This window comes from Carassius carassius, chromosome 12, assembly GCF_963082965.1.
Source record: "Carassius carassius chromosome 12, fCarCar2.1, whole genome shotgun sequence".
NCBI classification, from domain to species: Eukaryota; Metazoa; Chordata; class Actinopteri; order Cypriniformes; family Cyprinidae; genus Carassius; species Carassius carassius.
Genome location: NC_081766.1, coordinates 13627695 through 13648515, shown reverse-complemented (window position 1 = coordinate 13648515; position 20821 = coordinate 13627695). Strand labels below are relative to the sequence as shown.

General features: G+C 37.3%; 1 protein-coding gene across 1 annotated transcript; it reads right to left on the bottom strand.

Annotated features, from left to right (window-relative positions):
• Nucleotides 1-1103: 1103 nt before the first annotated feature.
• LOC132154857 (macrophage mannose receptor 1-like) lies at nt 1104-13399 on the bottom strand. Its single transcript, XM_059563572.1, has 31 exons — nt 13226-13399; nt 12687-13070; nt 11626-11802; nt 11303-11455; nt 11105-11218; nt 10719-10856; nt 10181-10360; nt 9917-10074; nt 9700-9816; nt 9492-9607; nt 9123-9271; nt 8821-9020; nt 8585-8706; nt 8154-8226; nt 7906-8059; nt 7755-7790; nt 7460-7626; nt 7254-7315; nt 7062-7162; nt 6751-6893; nt 6505-6607; nt 6158-6297; nt 5994-6038; nt 5804-5903; nt 5464-5693; nt 4923-5088; nt 4275-4430; nt 4074-4187; nt 3728-3916; nt 3245-3277; nt 1104-3040 (listed from the first exon to the last, which is right to left on the bottom strand). The coding sequence occupies exons 1-31, from the start codon at nt 13329-13331 to the stop codon at nt 2826-2828; spliced, it is 4341 nt and encodes a 1446-aa protein (XP_059419555.1). The 5' UTR covers nt 13332-13399; the 3' UTR covers nt 1104-2825.
• Between the last annotated feature and the right edge of the window lie 7422 nt (nt 13400-20821).

The window sequence follows — 20821 nt, the reverse complement described above, 5'->3', positions numbered from 1 at the left end:
TGAAAAAATAACAAACGATCCTAAAATGACATGTAGAAAACACTCTTAAGCGCTAAGATCAGTCGTTATCGAGAAACGCAGCCCAGTGCAGCTAATGATAGAACAGTTAGCATTCTTTCCTAGATCTTTTGCCATGGCACTAGAACTGTCACACAATTGTCATTTGCGAAAACAAGAATGGCAGTGCCGTGAGTGGAAATGTGTAGATAAAGTAGCGGTGATAATAAAATAAGATACCTTTGCTAAGTCACAAAGGGAGCTAAATCTGACGCGCTCGTTTTTTTCAGACGCTTGCGGAAAAAGGCTTACCTAATCAAAGTTAATCTTTTGTAATTTTCCTGGGTTGGTAGATACACCAGGGATGCACTTAAATCAGAAAAAGTCAGATTTTCATGATATGTCACCTTTAATTATGCATTCACACTTTGATGCTAATGGCTGCATGAAATTTAGGCACACTAAAGAACCTTTTAGTGATTGTCTTGGGCCTTTCACCTCAAGGATTGAAAGTCTCTTTTTTTTTTTTTACAAACATCCAAACAATGACAGTCTAGTCTAGTCTTTTTTATATAACAAAAAAATTGTCCGCCTTATTGTTAACATAGGAATACCATAAGGAAATGTAAATATATATTTTTTTTGTTTTAGTTAGTTACTTATCTTGCCCAATGAATCGAAAGTCTCGCACATTCACAGGAAAATGTTAAAAAAATAAGGTGGATATTTTGGATGTAAAATATCTTCTCTTATACTAGTTTAAAACACAGGGACAAGAGGTTTGTTGGTTGATTTTTTAAAAGTAAAAACATTGTATCTGTGCCAGAAAAAAAAAAAAAAGAAAGATTTGATTGACCATCTCAAGCAGCCTGACAGCAACCGTGACTCAACCAATGACAGGTTTGGAGGCATGACTATATATTTGTCTGACCAATGGCAGATGGGGGGAGTGTTTAATACACATGTCTGAAAAGTCGTTGTTTTATAGTTCCACACTACTAAGAGCAATTACAAACTTCACTTTTAAGTTGGCGTAAATTACTGTTTGCAACCTATTTTCCATAATTTCACACATTTCAGAGGGACACCGATTATTCATTGAGATTAAAAATAGAATTTTTATTTACATACTTCACTTTCATGTTAGCTTTAATGTATACATAGTTCAGTGTTTAGTTTGGCTTGGTTTTGTATTCACAAAAATCATTTAAGATTTTATTCAGTAAATTTCATACAAAGCATCAGTACGTTTCAAGACAAAGAGCTTAGCTAGATAACATAGTCATGTAAAATCTCGAGCCATACTACTGTATGTGTTGTTTGCTTGCAAAATTATTTCAAATGAACAATTTTAATATTAATGAACAGTTTCATTCTGTTCCATGTTTAAATATTTACAGTATGTATATCGAATTGATTTCTTTTTTCATAACGTAAAAAGGCACACACAAATGTCCTGAGAGAAATAGGTAAAATGATTTAGAAAATACCTATTTTATTACAATAGCATGGTAAATGTTTTGTTTCCAAAATTTACAGTTTTGTTAAAAATAAAAAGAGGAAGATGACAAAATTATAAGCACTCAAATCTGTTCATAGTCTTAATGCATCTGGAACCATGATGTTTATTTACACTTGATACCTTTATGTTTCTGAGTACTCTATGCATTAGTTTGTGACAACACTATAGCTTGGAAATTGTTTCTATGTATTTGTATATACCTCATAAATGCCTTTGTAGATACTGGATTGATAAAACTGAGTACAGATACTGCTGCATTGTAATATAGATGTCCCTCTGTATTCAGTTGGTCTGACTGTTTATTGTCTTTGAAATGCTCTCCGAAACAAATAATGCACACTTTTGATGTTTTCATGCATTGATTTCCCAGATGTGGTTCTCATTGTGCATTTACCTCATTGTTTACTATAGTAACACTTTACAGTTTAAAGTTCAATTTGTTCATATCAGTCAACATTAACTAATTATTAATTATTAATTTATGTTAATTTCAACTTTTAATTTTAATCATGTAAAAGTGAGCTAACACAAACTAACAATTAACTATTGTATTTTTATTACCTAACATTAATGAATATTAATAAATACTCAAAGAAATGCATCGCTTACTGTTAGTTAATGCACAATTGTTGACTAATACAAACCATACTGTAAAGTGTTTCCTAATGGTTGAAACTGCCACTGAATTCAAAGAGGGCATAACATTTTCTGAAACTAAAAATGGAAACTCTAAATTGCGTTCCAACACTGTCCCCATACTCCAAATGCTGCAATGTCAGCTAACTTAAACACATCATCTTATCCTGTTTTTTGGCACAGCACTCCAAAAAATATGACAATTTTTCCATGCTTAAACTGCACTGCACAGTTGGCCTGTAACTGGTTGTTTGATCAAACACATATGTCAAAGTGTTATTTTTTTTTAGAGCCAATTCTTATTCAGCTTATTCAAAGACTTTTTAAAAACTCAAAGACAGCCTGAAAAATCCTTACAAAAATAGTGGCAATGCCATATTAAACCACTGATTCCAGATGATTCTTTGAAATATTTGATTCGGATTGGTCATGTGCACCATTCTGAAACTGCTGCACATTTCTTCTTACAAAAAAAAATTATTTTCTAATCAAATGAATAGTTATTTAGTGAGTAGCCGCGTAGTAAACAGAATAATGTACAGCCATTATCGCAAAATAAATCTGATGAGCCCTGTCATTATTTATTTTTTATTTTTTCTATTTCATGATAATAATTGGCTAATCGTCTCTTGCATAGCCTACAAGTAATGGGACATTATAAAACAGGGTTCTATTCAGCGATCTCAATGTTGGCAATCAATGTTTTATCATCTTTACTATCTGAATAAGCAGCATCTCTGTTATTATACATGGGATTTTCAAATGTAGGCAATAACTGTCTTTTTGAACTTCTGTAGTACATGAAAGCTAGAGCTCCCAATATGCTGACCACTGCAATAGTGAAGAACACAGCCAAACCCTTATTGACCTTGTGAGGCTCAGGACCTGTAAAGAAATAAAAGGTAAAAATAATAACAGAAGATAAATTAGTGTTAAACTGTCATATACACATTATATCAAACTGCAGTTTTATTACTTAAAAATAAGTCTACTTTGAGGAAGAGAGGTTGCTGTTTTCTTGACATAAAATTTGATTTTTGAATGTCTTGACAAAAAAAAGTAAAGGCGTTAAGAATATGACAATATTACCTTCTTCTGGGGACTTAGTGGTTGTACTTATAACTGCAGAAGAAAAAATCAGGAATAAAAAAAATCAGTTCATTTTTTAAAACAGAATGCAACATTTGTATATAAATCTTTCTACCAATCTCTCTCTCTCTATTTTTTTTTCTTCTCTAAAATCCATTTCTAATAGGGTAAATTCTAACAATATGTGGACCTGAAGTCTTTTGAGAAGAAAATATTTTTATAAAATACGACTGTCTAAAGTAAAAGGGAAAATGACATCTTCCACAACATCCTTGTATTTTTTAGGTCAATTTAAACAGTAAAATACTGAAACAGACTGGTTTTATTGTGTCACCTACAGTAAGTCGCCACACAAATAATTAACTCAACAGTCATTTTAATTTGGAGGACTCAATTCACAAGACAGGTTTGAATTAGGTGTTTGAAACCAGCATATTAGTTAATAAGACATAAACCTGTGTTTCTCTGACAAAAAATACATACCTTTGGCAGTTTTGCAGATAAATGAAAAGGAAGAGTAATCACAATGTTTTTGTCTCCATTTTTTTGTTTTGGAAGAGAGTAATGCGCAGTCAAGATTCCAATTATGATATCCATGGTCTTCATCATAATCATTCACAGTTGCCCAGTTAGTGTAATCCACCACAGTATTGTCTGACCATAACCAGTGTCCTGTGTAGTTAGATAACCCAGGGTGAGATCATACAGTATGTACCCAACTCCTTAAGGCCCATGAGTTCAACCTCTAACAATGTAAAAACTCGTGGACACTGGTAAAGTGTTGAATAGAAGAGATTTCCTGTATGTGAATGTATATTTAGCGCATTACCTTTCTGGTTCTGGAAAAGTCCAATCCAAAAGCTTTTGAAACTGTCCATGAGCATGACGTTGTTCTCTATAAACTTCTGTTCCTCTTCATCCCTAATGCTGACAAGAGATGCTCCTGGAACCAAGATGCAAACTTTGTTAATCTTTTGTTCTCTGCACCTAATTAAGTAAACTGTATTTTAAATCAATTTTAGATCCATACCCCATGTCATACAGAGTCTAGATGCTCTGCTCCACGATTTCAGTTCCATCACAAAAGCATAGCAACTGTCTTTGTAAGGTATCCACCTTACTGGACTGTCATCATCTTCTTGTGGGCAGTGCCCAGGATGCTGTGGTGGAACAGTCGGGAGAATATCTGTTGGAGAATGTCCCATGGAAATAGCGTTTACCAAGATGATACAAGAACTATTATCCATTCAGTGTGTAATATGACTGGATGTGTGTTGTATCAAGAACTGAGTACCGAGGCTTTTCAATCAAAAAAACATATTCATTCAGACACAATACAATTGACCGGCTTCAAGGTTGAGTAACAGAACCATTCACTCAACTGATTTGTTCATAAAACTGCGATGCATGACCGACGGTACAACTATGACTTTGTTTGGAACTATTTTTTTTTGGTGGAGGGTCAAATTGAATTGCTATTTGAAAATAGGCTACTTAAATACTGTTGTGACTTCCTGGTGGGTGTCATATATATGGAAAGATTTGTATACAGGAGTTAAACTGAAAGTAATATTTCTAATGCATTTTAAAAATCTGAACAATTTGATAAGTTATCCATAATTATTTGCTGTAATTTGAGAGACACACACACACAAATGATAAGGTAGAGTAATCTCACCTGTTGTTTGCTCACAGACACTGTAGTAGGTTTGATTGCAGAGAGTTGTTTTCCATCCTCCGTCTGTGTCCATGTATGCACAAGGACGGTTGGGCCGTGGTTCAGAAGATGCCCATTTCTCCATATTCATGGGCCAGTTATTTGCCCATATAAAATATCCTTTTGTCTGTTGAATGCAAATATACAATTTGTAGATTATATGGAGTCATCAATATATCAGACACAAAGAAAAAGTAAGTTTTATAGAGTTCATTTTCAAAAGACTAATTTAGAAAAACACTCATTACATTTGTTTTCCACTTAATGTTCAACGTAAAATGACTTTCTTGAGCATCTCTTCAGCATTTTTAAGATTTGTAGTTTTTTTGGATTTTGACAGCCCTTGTAATCATTGACTTTCACTGTATGGCAATGAGCAGCCTGTACATTCTCCCAAACATCTCACTTTGTGTTCCTCAGAACAAAGAAACTCATAAGGGTGACTGAATATTCCTATTAATTGCAATGCCATGACCTTCCCTTTCTCACTCGATTTCATTACCTGTACACTGCTGAGACCGATCCACATGGGCTGTTTGGCCCTATAGACCTGCAACTCGAGGTAAGCTTGTGTTATCAAATCCCGAATGCTGGCCAGATGAGCCCCCTCTGCCTCACAGCGACGGTTTGCATCACTCCACGTTAGGTTCTCTTGAATCACTTTGAAAGATGAATTTCCAAGCTTGACAAAGGTTTTAGGAATTTCAGTCGGCACTGGGGCAATACCAGGATCTGAACATGTGAAAAATGACAAAATGGATGCAAAATGTGAAGAGTGGTAAAAGCCTGCAAAATATCTACAATTTCTCTGCAAGTCTGTCACTTGGTTCAGCTAAACTCACCAACATCACGACTGCAGATAAAACCGTAAGTAGAATTACAGTCAGTTGCCACCCACTTGCCAAATTCAGAGCTTGAACTCTTGCCCATAAAAACACATTCCTGTTTGAAAAATAAACATCTATTAAAGCAATTACTTTTATCACTAAAAACAATACTATTTAGTTATAATCTTAGTTTATTAGGGTATACCTGTTCATCTGAATGGTGATATTTTGTCCAATGGTATGAATGCCACTGTGAGTGAAAATAATATAAACAGTCCATAGTCATCCCAAAACATCTTCAGGTTAAATGTGGAATTTATTAAGCTACAAATGTTTTTAAATGTTTTAAACACTTATAAATGTCCATACATAGGTTCGAGGTTCTCCATTGGCCCACTCTGTGAATTGAACTTTACTCCCATCTGTCCACTTGAACCTCCCGTTTGCCAAATTGCTGAATCCAATCCATAAGTCTGTGGTTTTCTCTCTAATTATTGTGCTTAAAAAGGCTGCAGCAAATGTAATGTAATAAATAAAACATACAGTGTCTGATAATGATCAAGTCAATGTGTATAGCTAAAAAAAAATAACATATTAAAAATCTTTCTAATCAAGATACAGGGAGTTCTAGATTAATGTCACATTTTAATTTATTTTAGTTCTGAGCAAGAAACCTCTTGTCCAATTCATTAACTGAACTATCACAAAGCTTTTACCTTGTTGTTGTTTATTCAGAATAGATGCCAGATCTCCACCAAGCTCTCTGCAGTATCCTCTCGCTTCTGTCCATGTTTTCAATTCTTCCTTCACGTTGTAGCACTAAAATGTGTTATATAAATGACATTTCTTCACACAATTTCACAAATGTTGCATTGTAAAATCAGTTACATCAGTTACATAGTTATTTTTTTTATTTTTTATTTTTCCATAATTTTAGAATATATATATATAATTCTAATTACTTTTCCTTTGAAGTGTTTCCACTCAGGAGCACAGCCTCCTTTAGGCTGTTGTGTAGGGGCCACTGTGGTGTTTACTGTAGGTGACCCACTTCGCTTACAAAAAAAATTATATTCATCTCCACAGTTAATAGTTTCCCAGAGTCCTGTAACGATCAAAATGCTTTTTGTTTAATGTAATTAATCAAATGTATCAACAGTGATTTGATCACACATTAGAAACATTTTCTGCACCAAATTTTTCAGTGGTCAGTAACACATTCCACTAATTATACAGTATCCACCATATTAACAGATCAGAAGATATGATGTACCTTGAGATGTGGTCATCTTCACACATCTTTCCTCACTGTTTTTAAAAGCAGGCTGATTTTCTTCCCAAGCTTGAAATACTACAGGGGACCCATCCATCCACCTTTATAGATATATAATTTTTAAAAAAATTATTTGTTTATTTGTCCTTTTGTAAGGGACTATAGAATTCTGCATACATTCTTTAAACTTACTGGTAAGTTCCATCCAGATCAACTGTCAAACCAATGATAAATTCATTGTGCGAATTCTTAGCCTGCAACACACAGAAAATAAGCACTACACTCAGTCAGTAAATTAAATGTGGTATAAAACATATTCAAAATAACAAATGATACAAAGATGCATTTTGTGTGATATATTGACCACAATATGCTGCTAGAAAACTCAGCCCTCGTACCTGATGCCAAATGAACACCCGCTCAGCCTCATCATTGATAACCACAAGATCGCTATGTGATTTCCTACAGAATGTCCGAGCATCGTGCATAGAAAGTGATGAGTACTGGGACACATAGTACTGGCTACCTCGGAATAGTATCCAGCCATCCTCTGTTTCATTATAAACTTAAATAAAAATAAATAAATGTTTTTAATTCAAGTTCTTCTTTTACTCCATCAGTGTGACAAGATAAACACACACACACACACACACACACAATCACAAAAATTGTTTGTGCAATTGTAAGACTTACCTGGACCTGTAATATTTACTTCCTTTGGTATCTTTCCTAAAAAACAAAGCGAAGCAATTAGTTGTCATGTATTCAATTTAAATTGAAAAAACAGTACTGTCTTTTTGATCCAGTGATGGTAGAATTACACTTTTGCCAGACTGATTTGTACCTTTTCGGATTTGACAATACCAGTCCTTTCTGTCTTGACAGTTCACATCATTCCACGTTCCATCACTGTCCCAGATTGAAATTCTCATTTCAACACAGTTTTCAATGTTGTTCAGATTGTTTGGTTCATCACTAGCCCAGCTTTGATAGGATGACTAAAACAGAGCAGATTTTGAAAAACCTAAATGACATCCCCTGTGAATTCTATTTAGTATTTATTGTTTTTTAACAAATTCTTTGTGACCTCACCGAAGAACCATCACTCCACACAAAACCCACAGAGGGATCGTACATTCTGTAACCAATCCATGCTGGATACACTCTACAAGCAAAACCACATAGTTTTAATTTATGCATTCATCTTTTTCAGTCATGTGACTTTTTTGCTCATCCACTGTATTTTTCCCAGTTTATCAAAATAATGGCAAGGAATACAAAAACACAAGAACAATGAGACTCAGCCAAATATAACATTCATTGACATCTATATGCAAATATATGGAAAAGGTTTGTGGCTTAATTGTGGGTAATTATTGTGGATTTTGATGGTCAATGCCCGAAGAGTCATGTTACTGAAACATGTTATTAATCATGTGGTATTGTCATACAAGTGAAACATGTTTGTCCATTAGCTGGACATTCATCAGCTGTCATTATGCAAAAGGAATGATAGATATTACCCTGCTTGTTTCCAAGGAATATCAGCCTCATGCTGGATGCTCAGGAGATCACCACCAAGCTCTTGGCAGAAGTCAAGAGCTTCATCCCAAGTCTTCATTTGGCTCATAGGTACATTAAAATGCTACCAGAAAGACAAGATAATCAGTAATATGTTTGGAAATATTCTACAATCTCTTATTTTGTTTCAAATTTACCCAAAAATTAACATGAAAATAGTCTTAAAAGCCCATTTTACCTTGACACAAAAATCTCTATACACAAGTGGCATCCATTCTTCGGGACAGCTTATAGCAGGTGTGGTTGGTGGGGCTGGAGTTGTTATTAGTCCATCAGCTTTCTGCTTGCAGATGTATTTTGCCTTATTTGAGCAGCTGATCACATCCCAAAGCCCAGCAACAATTCCAGTCGTCATGGCAACACAGCCTTGTTTTCTTCCTGATTTTTATTTTTTTGAAAGAAAAAAGACTTTCTAAAATATAGGACTGTAATTATGAGAATTCAGAAACAAAATTATTTCATTGACATTGAGTACAGTACCTGGCATCCCAGCGTTGAAATGAGTAAATGAGACTTTCTTAGTGTTGGTCCATTCAAAAGTGTGCAGATCCTTCTGATTAGACAACCCAATCCAGAAATACTTCTCTGGTCGTGCTCCAACTACACTAACGAGGAATGCATTTTCTACTCTAATGGGGATAAACAAAGAGATTTAGCCTTTAGCAGAAAATGACACTGAAAGCTGTTCATAGCTTTTCAGTATAAAATATTTTGCACATACATTTTAAAACATACATTTTATTTAAATTGCTTTAAGGTTTTCAATGTTATCAATGTCAATGTAGTCAAAGTCAATGTAGTAAGGAGGTAGAAAAGACAGAAAACATGTAACTAAAGAAGCGATCGGACCTGGATGAAATATCAACCAGTTGAGAATCATCTTTCTCACACATCTGTTTTGCTTCTTCAAAGGTCTTGGACTCAGGTCCTGCCATGTAGCAGTAGTACCCATACCTGGTCCAACCCTTTTCAAAAAATAAGAGAGCTGTCAGTAAATCTATTTCACCACTTGATGACCGAGAACATTAGGTCCTTTTCTAATCACACAAATACGTACTGTTTTGCATCCGGGGCTTGTGACAACTGTATCATTATTCGAGGCTCTGGAGCTGGACTTCTTCTTACAGATGAATCCATACTTATTTTCACAAATATCATCAGCCCACTTTCCCTCCTAAATGTGAAACAGTTATTAATAAGCTATGAGAAAGACAAATAGAATTAAGATTACTTCTCAAATAACATGAAAAATGTTTTACATATAATGTTCTTACCTCTCCTCTCATTAACACGCAGTCCTCTGCACGGACAGCACTGTGACTCGGCTCACTCACCTCCCATGAGGCAAAGGGAACGCTAGATTGGTCACTCCACTCAAACAGCATCTGTGTTTTACGGTCATTGAAACCAATCCAAAGCTCGTCTGTTTTCGCTGAAAATAAAGATGTAGATGATCAACTAGCAACCTCATGTAGGGGTGACGTCCATACCTTTTCTTGCAACAGCACTGTTTTGATATTCTGATCATCAAAACGTACAGTATCCAAGCTGTGTGATGACAAAGCTTTGCTCTTCTTTGCTGAGAATACTCAGCAGGTCTCCTCCTTCCCGCAGACAGGAGTCTCGTGCCTCTAGCCATGTTTTCTTGGTGCGATGAAGGAGATAACAGTTGCTTGAATATGGAATCCAGGGGCTATGGCAAAAGCCAGTGTTCACCACTGTCCAAAATGACAAAGATAACAAATTGCCAACATCATATACAGTATGGTAGAGGTTCCTAAACTTTTTAATGCTAGTACCCACTTCAAGAGGTGTAATCAAACTCAAGACCCATTAAAACACATTATTACAACCCATATTGAAGTAGGTTAATAATGCACTGACATGCAGTTCAATAAGGGAGTCAAATGTATGAGAACAACTCATACTGATTCAATACTGAATCATTAAATGATCTGACTCAAATAATGCTATATGTTTTTATTTTTATTTTCGGACACTGCTTGACTCACTAACTCCAGTCCCACAGTTTGAGAACAGTTGTTATATAAAAGAAAAAGTGACTGAGAAGCCTACCTGGTGGAACAATAGGAACAGAATGGCCTCTTTGGCAGACATATCCATGTTTTTCAGAACAAGGTTCATTTGACCATTCAGAACCAAAATCATTTTTCAGGACTCCACAACTGTAGCCTGGTTGTGTGGTTGGGTATCCTTCAATAAAGAGAGAAATTATCATTTCAGTCAAGTATTAGTCATTTAGTCAAATTATTTAGGATATGGTGAATCAAGGAAAAATGAAGGTCTCTCATGTCATGCCGCATTTACATTTATTGAAGTACATATTTATTTTTGTCTGTTTGTTTTTTCCCTGGGAATCAAACTAGTGTTGTATTGTGCTCTTCCAGTAAAGCTACACTAATTCAATGAGACTGAATCCTTTGACTGAAAGATGGTCTTACCACTGAGCCATTTCAGATAACGTAATGGCTGGGCATTGCTCCATTGCCATCCACTGGTTACATCTAATTTATTCAGTCCCGTCCATAGTGCATTTGGAGTACTCTGAACAATTCCTAGATAATAATGTTATCAATGTTACATTAGTGCATGTAATGATGAACAGTTTCATTCAGAGAATTTTTTTGATGGGACTGTACCTGCTACAAAGGTGTGTTCGTTAGGTTCAGAGACACTCAGCAGCTCTGCTCCTTGCTGCTGGCAGCTCTTTCTAGCCTGGTACCATGTCAGGGCTGACCCACTATTCACTTGGTAATAGACGTTTGTCAGAGGATGTTTGACCCAGAATGCATCTGCAAATCATCACTAATCATCAGTATGTGCATGCCAATGTTTCATTGTTGGAATATATGTTATTAGTTTAGCCTTCAGCGATGGACAAGTAACAACTGCAGTCTTAAATATTTAATATTTATCATGCAGGCAACATTTGAAATATAAAGTAAATGAGAAATAAACCTACTGTCACGTGTTGGGCAGTAGCCCCACAGCTGATTAACACTGTAGTCTGTCTCAACAGAACACCATAGACGTTGATTGTGTTCATCAGTTTTGGTACAATCTGCATACCATTTTTTCTCATAAAGAAAAGGAAACTGACATGGGCGACCAAATGCATTTCCATCAATGGTATACAATTCTGTAAATTAAAATGTAGAGTTTGTAGATCAGTTATTTGAATAATCATTTGCAGTGCTTGCGAAAATTATCCGATTATGCACAAAAGCATTACATTTAGAATAAAATGAAATGCACAATTACATTTGCAATAAAATTATAAAATATTAATTTAATCATTCAGTTAAATACTAAATACCATGGAATTAAATGGAATTAAACTGATTAGTGTTGGAAATCACTTTCTACTCAAAAAGTGATATAATAAATCAGTTGCATTGGTATCAAGGGTAGTATATAACAACAAGAGTGTCCCATTATGAGAAAGGGATTTGGAAATATTAGGAAAATATCCAAAAATGGATGCAGCCATTGATTATAATAACTATTATAAAGAGACGTGTAGCAGTACCCCTGCAGCTACTGTACACAGGTTTCAATGGTGCTTAGGAATGTTTTGATTTAGTTTTTTTTAAACCCTTTTTTTTTTTTGTGATTGCATCCAGGGGCCAGTTACACGTAAACATTACCACTATTCAGACTTCCCAAGTCAATTTAAAATTGGTCTTACTATTCAGATTCAAATGTATTATTTTATGCAACTGACTTGGAAAAAAAAAGTTATGACCAGTCTTAAGAAAAAAAAAAACAAAAAAAAACAGATGAATAACATGGAAGACTAGTCTACGCTGTTTACGTAATAACCTCTGAATTGTTGGAAAACTTCAGACAAACATGCTAAGCCATCTTATTTAAGGCAGAAGCAACTTGAGACTACACACACAGTTTGAATTTATAATTGTTTAAAATAAGTGTTGTTTTTTACTTCCTGACTGAATAACAGGCATTTGTATGGAGAGAGAAAAAAATTCATCGTCACTTTCACTAAGTTCAATAGACACATACCTTCATAAGTCTTAGAGCAAATATTGTTTAGTGTTCCTTGAATTGTCCATCTGCTTTTCGTTCCAGTGTCTTTTGAGATCACTGGCACACCATCATCATTAACAGCCAGATACAGAGACTCGTTCTTCAGGCCAAGCAATGTATCACTGTGGCATTCCCACTTCTGCAGATCATTGTCATCTTCACAAATCAGCCACTGCAGTTTTTTGCCCTCTGTTTTACTTCCTACTCCAAGGCATTTCTTTGTGAATGTGTTCAAAATGCGATTTTTTGAAGCCCAGCGAAACTGTTGTGGATTACTGTGTGGGTCACAGGTGGAAAGCTTGTCCAGGGAGCTGGACATGCATTTGTTATAATCCACATTATATATTAGAAAGCTTCCTCCTGCACAAAAAAATTTATGAGATTATGCAGCATTCAGTTATTTACACACATATACACAAGTACTATATCATAAATCTTCTTTCACAATAAATAATACAAAAAGTATGAATATTATTGTCATTCATTATTCAGTTTGATTAAAGAAAAAGACATACCTGACTGTGCAAAGCAGTTTGATAGATGTAATATGAGTAATATAACTACTGTTACTATTATTTTCATCTTGATCCAAAATATATTTTGCGCTGTTACTAGGTTCATTCCAGGGGCATCCTCTGTCGTTGGCTGAGATTCTGCAGTCTCACTTTTGCTTATGCAGACCTGCCCTTTAAACTGGTTTGATTGTTCCAATCAGAAGCACATCCTGTCACATGTCTTTTTCTTCAAAACTGTTTAAACACTAACGTCACATGGCTTCTTTGGAAAGAAATGAGGTGTCTTCTCAATTACTGAAAATATGGTCTTAGTAAGTTTGTTTTGTAAATTTTGGTGTGAATACCTGTTTTGGTTTGAGTATTTGAGTAACACAGATCATTTTGGTACTACATGATGATTGCTCATGCCAGACCATCTGGTAGAAGTCGAACCTATAGTCACTCTCACCTCTTAAATCACTGAGACATTGCCTCTTCCCAGCAATGGTTCTGTCCTGTCAGCATGCACAACAATAGCTGTGCAAAAAAAAAAAACTGAATTACAGTTACAATTTATGGTCTCAGTGCAATTTCCTGTTATGCCTTGTACTCATGTTCCTGGACATCCTGTAAAAAAAACTTGTGGTGACAGCAATTTACCACACAAGAAAATATGTTAAAGTCATGCCAGCCCTAATACTGTTGGATACTGTAACACACACTGTGACACACACCTGTTACTTTATACATAATAGTTCTATTAAAAAAAATACAATTATATAAATATGCTTAATTAAATGCTATAATTAAATAATTATATGCTATAATTCAATTATAAATGATTACAAATCATTTTTCACATATTTGCCTCCACTCAGTTGTATTTTAGTTCATTTTGCAAACATTTACCCATTGTTATGACGTCACTATCCATCTTTCTGCCACATGAGAACCAGTTGTCAGATACAAATCACTGATTAACTGCTGGCCCATCAGAGAACCAAACACTCTTCTGGTGCCCTTCAAATCCCATGCTTTATAATTGGCAGAAAAAAAACAGTTCCCTCAACAGCCACAGATCTGCTACATACACAGAAAGATCTCAGACACAAAGATATTAATTTACAGAAGAAAACATTGAGAGAAATATGGACACTCAAGCTATAAATAAAATGTATTAAATACTTTTTTGCATGTTATTGTAAAATATCAAAATCACATGGTATATTCAAAGGAATATGGCACTGTTTTGAAGTTTGTTAAGAACTGGTAAAATAATAATCACTGTGGGGCATCGATGAGAATGCACAAAACTCCTTTTAGTTGCTTTTATTTGATGGCTCAACATGTGGATCAAGGTGTGTGGTTACTATAAAAGAATAACAACACTGCCATCAGTTACAAGTATGACAAACATTAACACATTGATCCATATAACAAGCAGGATTCACCAGTTTTAAAAGAGTTAAACAACAGATCTAAATCCTCAAGTCACCAATTGCAAACAATGTACTACATCAACATTCATATACATACAACAAACAATATTATTCATGGTTAAGATAAAAAAAAAGGTACCCACCAAACAATCTATACACATAATCATCATACATAAATAATATATATATATAAACTATCAACTTACACTTGATGCACGCACACAGTCCACGTATCAAAAACCCCGTAAAGGCCATCACTGCTCTTAGGCCTCAACTACCATTCAAATGGCTTCCATCATATCCATGTGCTCAAAAAGGAAGTGGGGTGACATATTTAAAGGAAGCGGAGTGACATATATAACAATCAGTATCGCCCTCTACTGACTCAGTTCCTTCAGAACAGCCGCCCCCAAATTTGTCCCACAAATTTGCAATAACGTTAAACTAAGCATTACTGTTAGGGACAGCAGGGAGGCGTATCAGCCGACTAACTGGTCGAAGATACGTCCTGTCTTTCACTCTCACTTCTGCCGTACGTATTCTTCCATCTTTACCATGAATCAACTTTATAACATGACCTACAGGCCAAAGTGCTCTAGGCAACTGGTGGTCCACCACTAGGACAACGGCCTTTAACTGGAGTGCATCAGTGTCACTTTGCCATTTTACCCTGGTTTGCAAACTGGGTAGATAATTTCTTATGAACTGTGACCAAAACCTATCAGCAAGGATTTGACAGAACCTCCATCTTCGTCGGCGGAGTAATTCACACTCATGATACATGACCTGTGGAAGTGAAGGGTCTCGCCTCCCCATCAGAAGAAGGTTTTGGGTGACAGGATCCGAATCGGCCACGTCAGTGGACACATAACCCAAAGGTTTAGAATTTAAAATCCCCTCAATCTCAACAAGGACGGTGGTCAAAACTTTGTGCGTTACAGTCTGTGAATTCAAGGCAACATTTAGAGCAGTTTTAATGGACCGAATCTCCCTCTCCCAAGAGCCTCCAAAGTGTGGTGCATGAGGTGGATTAAAGAAAAATTTGATCTGATACTCAGCTAATTTGACTTTCAGGTCTGGGTGCAGGGCGTTGAATGCATCTTTAAGTTCTCGTTCTCCTCCTTTAAAATTTGTTCCTTGATCAGAGAACAATTCAGCAGGATTTCCCCCTTTGGGAGATAAAACGTCTTAAAGACATCAGAAAAGAATCAACATCGAGGCTGGTTAGAACTTCAATATGTACAGCTCTTGTGGTTAGACATTTAAACAATATTCCCCATCTTTTCTCGTTTCTTCTGCCCAATTTGACATAAGTGGCCCAAAACAATCCATTCCTGTAGAGAAGAAGGGTGGTTGATGTAAACGTAAACGTGCTGGAGGTAAATCTGCCATTCGTGGAGGTATTGGTTGAGCTCTCCATTTTTGACACTCTGCACAGTTACGTTGTTCTTTTCTCACAGCCTCTCTTCCTCTGAGAATCCAGTATTACCTCCTCAACTCTGCACCAGGATGTTTTAAGTTACTGTCATATTGTTGAATAAGCAGCTTGGTAACTGGATGTTTTGAATCCATAACTATTGGATGAACTGTCTCTATTTCCAACTGATTGCAATTGAAAGTGAAAGTGAAAGTGACGTGACATTCAGCCAAGTATGTCACGTCCAAGGTGACCCATACTCAGAATTTGTGCTCTGCATTTAACCCATCCGAAGTGCACACACACAGAGCAGTGAACACACACACACACTGTGAACACACACCCGGAGCAGTGGGCAGCCATTTATGCTGCGGCGCCCGGGGAGCAGTTTGGGGTTAGATGCCTTGCTCAAGGGCACCTAAGTCATGGTATTGAAGGTGGAGAGAGAACTGTACATGCACTCCCCCCACCCACAATTCCTGCCGGCCCGGGACTCGAACTCACAACCTTTCGATTGGGAGTCCGACTCTCTAACCATTAGGCATCGACTTCCCCCTTGCGCAGCCGGCCTCCAACTCGAATTACTTGCATTACCGTATCAAATTCTGGGGCTAATGTTGCCAAACGACTTGATGATGACAGAGATTTTCCATTACTAAGACTTTGAATCTCTTCAGGGAAAATGTCTCCTTGTGCAGATCTTAAAATCATTAATTCCGCCTGCTGATACTCCTCAGCAGAAGGACTTTGATTCTCTATGGAGGCCGCCCCATGAAGGGATTTTGTGGTAGCATAAACTAGATCCTTGAAGCTGTCAGCTTGTGAAGGCTCTGGAATTGAATAGCATGAGATTGCATTTAGATTCAGACAAGTGATTGGTTTGCACAGTTCTTCGGTGTCATCATTTTTCAAAGCTGAAGGATTTCTTGGCCAGTATTCTGGCAACAAGTGTAAGAAAGGGGGACCTTTCAACCACCTACTGTCTTCCCTAAGATCCTGTAGGGTCCGTCCTCTTGTAACATCATCTGCTGGATTATTCAATGAATCTACATAATGCCAATCTCGGGAGTCAGTCAGTTCTTGAATTTCTGCAATTCGGGTTTCAACAAATACCTTGAAATGACATAATTCAGACTGAATCCAAGTCAACACAGTTGTAGAGTCTGTCCATAAATGAATTCAGGATATCTTGATAGTAAGCTCTCTTTTTAACAGGTGGGCAAGTTGGGCTCATAATTCCAATCTTGGCATTGATAGCTGCTTTTTTGGTGCAACTCGTGAGCGTGCGGTTAAGAATGCTACCTCTACCGGTTTTAATGGATCTTCTGTTCGCAAGTATACCACACATCCATAGGCACGTTCAGAAAATATCAAAAATAGCGTCACAAAATATGTGAATTTCTTGCACACAATCAGTTTGGTCCATTTCAGCACTCACGTAACACCGGGGAAGTCGGATCTCATTCAAGTGTTGGAGCTCTCTTTCCCATATCTTCCAAGCCTCTAAGAGGTCACAAGGGAGTAGAGGGTCATCCCATTCTCGCTTTTTGTTACACAACTGCTGCACAATTATTTTTGCCCTTGTAGAAAAAGGAGTGATGTATCCATGAGGGTCATATAAACTTGCGATCATTCTGTAAATATTTCTCATAGTGATGGGGGATGATTTTAATGTGCAAGACTTATATATCAAAGTGTCTGATTGACACAGCCACCGAAGCCCTAAAGCTGGTTCTTGAGGATCCATATCACTCTGATTAAGCCAGTGTTCACCACTCTGAGATAATACTTCCTTCGGCAGATGATGAATGATACCTGCAGCATTACTAGCCCACTGTCTTAGCTCAAAACCTCCTTCAGCAAGTAGCTTCTTCATTTTGTCCACAAGAGCTCGGGCTATCTCAATTGAAGGAAAGCTCTGTAACCAATTGTCAACATAGAAGTGCTGCAGGACAGCTTTGCATACATCTTCCAACTGCCCTTGTTCAATGACATGCTGCTGCAGTGCATAAGTAGCACAACATGGTGAACAAGTTGTGCCAAAGGGAAGTACTTGCCACTCATATACACGGGGTTGGGTTTGCCTCAGAAGATCACGCCACAAAAATCTCAAGATTGGCTTATCTTCTGATAACAGCCTCACCTGGTGAAACATCCCCTTTATATCGCTACTTATAGCGAAAGAATGCTCTCTAAAACGCAGCAGAATACCAAAAAGGGATGAACTTAGGTTTGGTCCTGGTAAGAGTAGCTCATTCAAATTGTGTCCCTGATATGAAAATGAACAATTAAACACAATTCTGTTCTTTCCATTATGTGTTACCATATGATGAGGGTTAAACCAGGATTCTTTGGGGCATTGCTTTTCTCTGGTAACTTTAATGGCATATCCTGCATGCTCAAGTTTGGCAATCTCTGCATTATAGGCAGCAGCACGTTCTGAATCTTTGATGAGACGCTTCTCAGTATTACGAAGGTTAGCCAGAACTGCTTCAGGAGGTCCTGACAGATTGGGCATGTTCTTTACACGTAGTAAAGGAGTAGCATATCTCAGAACTCCATCCACTTCTACTCTGGCTGTTCTAGCTTGCAAGTGATCCATGGCCTCTTGATCTCACTTAGATCTGGTAACAAGTTTTTCACTTCGGTACTTGATGGTAGATTTCAGATGATGGAGAAACATTTGAAGTGAAAAAACAAGAAGTTGCATTACCAGTATGTAGAAGACCTTTAACTGGACCCTGTAGCGTCCATCCAAGTTTCGTTCTGACTGCTACAGGACCTCCAGGCGGTCCTAGTCTCAGTGGCTGTACAGGAGTTATCAAGTGTTAATTATCTGACCCAATCAGTATGAGTGGTCTGACATTGGTAAAATGAGGTAAGGCCAATTTCCTAAGATTTCCGCTGAAGTCTGGTTATTGGGTAAGTATGTTCCGCCAAACCTAATTGACTCGCAGTAAATGCATTCTTGATGGTGTAGACTTTGTTTGGCTGGTTAATGGGAGACAGACAGGTAGTCACCGCAGAGCCCTGCAACACTCGTAGATCCTGTCTCACGGTTCTAAGTGTGATGCTTTCTGGATCACCTTGTAACTTTAACTTCTCTGCTGCTTCTTGAAGGAGAATCGTCCTCTCTGAACCATCATCCAATATAGCATAGGTTTCCAGCATTTGATTACCATTACGTAAGACCACTTTACTGATTTTCAACAAAACTTGGCTACATCCAGCTCTCCGATCAAGGTAAAGAATGTCAGTTGGAGTAGAGCTTACTAGACCACAAGTTGCTGAGGTTAAGCTCTCTGCAGGCTTAACATTTACTTCATGCAATGCTTGAACATGCATATTGTTGCAACAGTAGGAGCAATACGTTTTCGACTTCCTTTGTGGTTGAGGCATTGATTTCTGCTCAGAAGTGTTGTAGGTCGAACCAAGAAGCACAGTCGTTGACTTACTCTTTATCTTAAAAATCTGATGCTCTCTTTGCTTGGTACCTCCTTTCCAGGGCTCATGTGAACACTCGAACACTTCCTCTTGTATCTGCAATTCATATTCGAGCCAATCTGCAAAATCTAGAAGGGATGGTACTCCTCTCTTCAAAGGGTAGAGATATCGTCTAAAGTTAGCTCGAAAGTCATATGGTAGCTTGTTTGCTAACCTAGCTACATGTGACCCACAATTAAGTTCGACATGGCCTTCATCACCCAGTTGCTCTAACATCCCGACTGATGCTCGTACTCTCAATGCGAATTTGCGGAATCCAGTGGGATCACCATTCTGGACAACAGGTCCATTCATTAATCCAGCAATTTGACGCAGAGCAAGCTGATGGGGCTGACCGTAATGTTGAATAAGTGAAGCCATTGTATCAGAGTAAGGGTGATGTGAATTACAATAAGAATCAGCTATCAAAAGTGCCTCTTCAAACTTTAAATGATCCAGTAAAATCTGGTACTTAAATTGCTCTGTGGCATCTTGTGGGAGGATATTCTCCAATGATATCCTAAGTCTGGCTAACTCTCTTGGGTCATCAGATGTAAAATCAGGGATGGAAGGCTTGGGTCCCCGATATGTCATCTCTTGTACACCAGTTTGGTTATTAGAAAAACTATAATATCTTTTTGGAGGCACTGGTGGAGGCCTAGCATCTCGTCTTACTGGTCGACTACTTGGTGCCATGTAAGGTAAATTACAATAATCAGAGTCTAGGTCCTGATAACTTAGAGTAGATGGAACTGGCAACCTCTGCATTTCAAGTGTGCAAATGCGGTCTCTGAGCTCTTCCATTATACCAAGCTCCATTCCCTTAGAAGGACGCAACAATTTATTATCAACCATTATCGGAGGGGGTGGCAGTGGCCATTCTTCTTCAACAGCTGCTGGCTGATATACTGGTAGAGAAGAATTCTCTTTTGATACCTCCTTAAGTTGTGAAGTACGCTCAAAAGATAATGTTTCCGCTGAATTTGGTGTTGGCAACACCCCATCTTGACCCAGCTGCCTTTGTAGCTCTGATACAGTCCGTTGCAGTCTTTTATTATCCTCTTGCATCCAATGAAAGGAATCTGTCATAGACTGAGAATACTGTTAGGTAATCTGTGGTGAACTCTTATGAATAGGTGTTCGACAGGGGGGTCTTCATCCACTATGTTCCAGTTAGTTAATGTTGAGAAATGAGAGGAAGATCCCTTCTCTCTGGCTCTCTGCATTGATCTTTGATAAATTCTCTCATCAGGAACAAGTTGCCGATTTGCTGCTGAT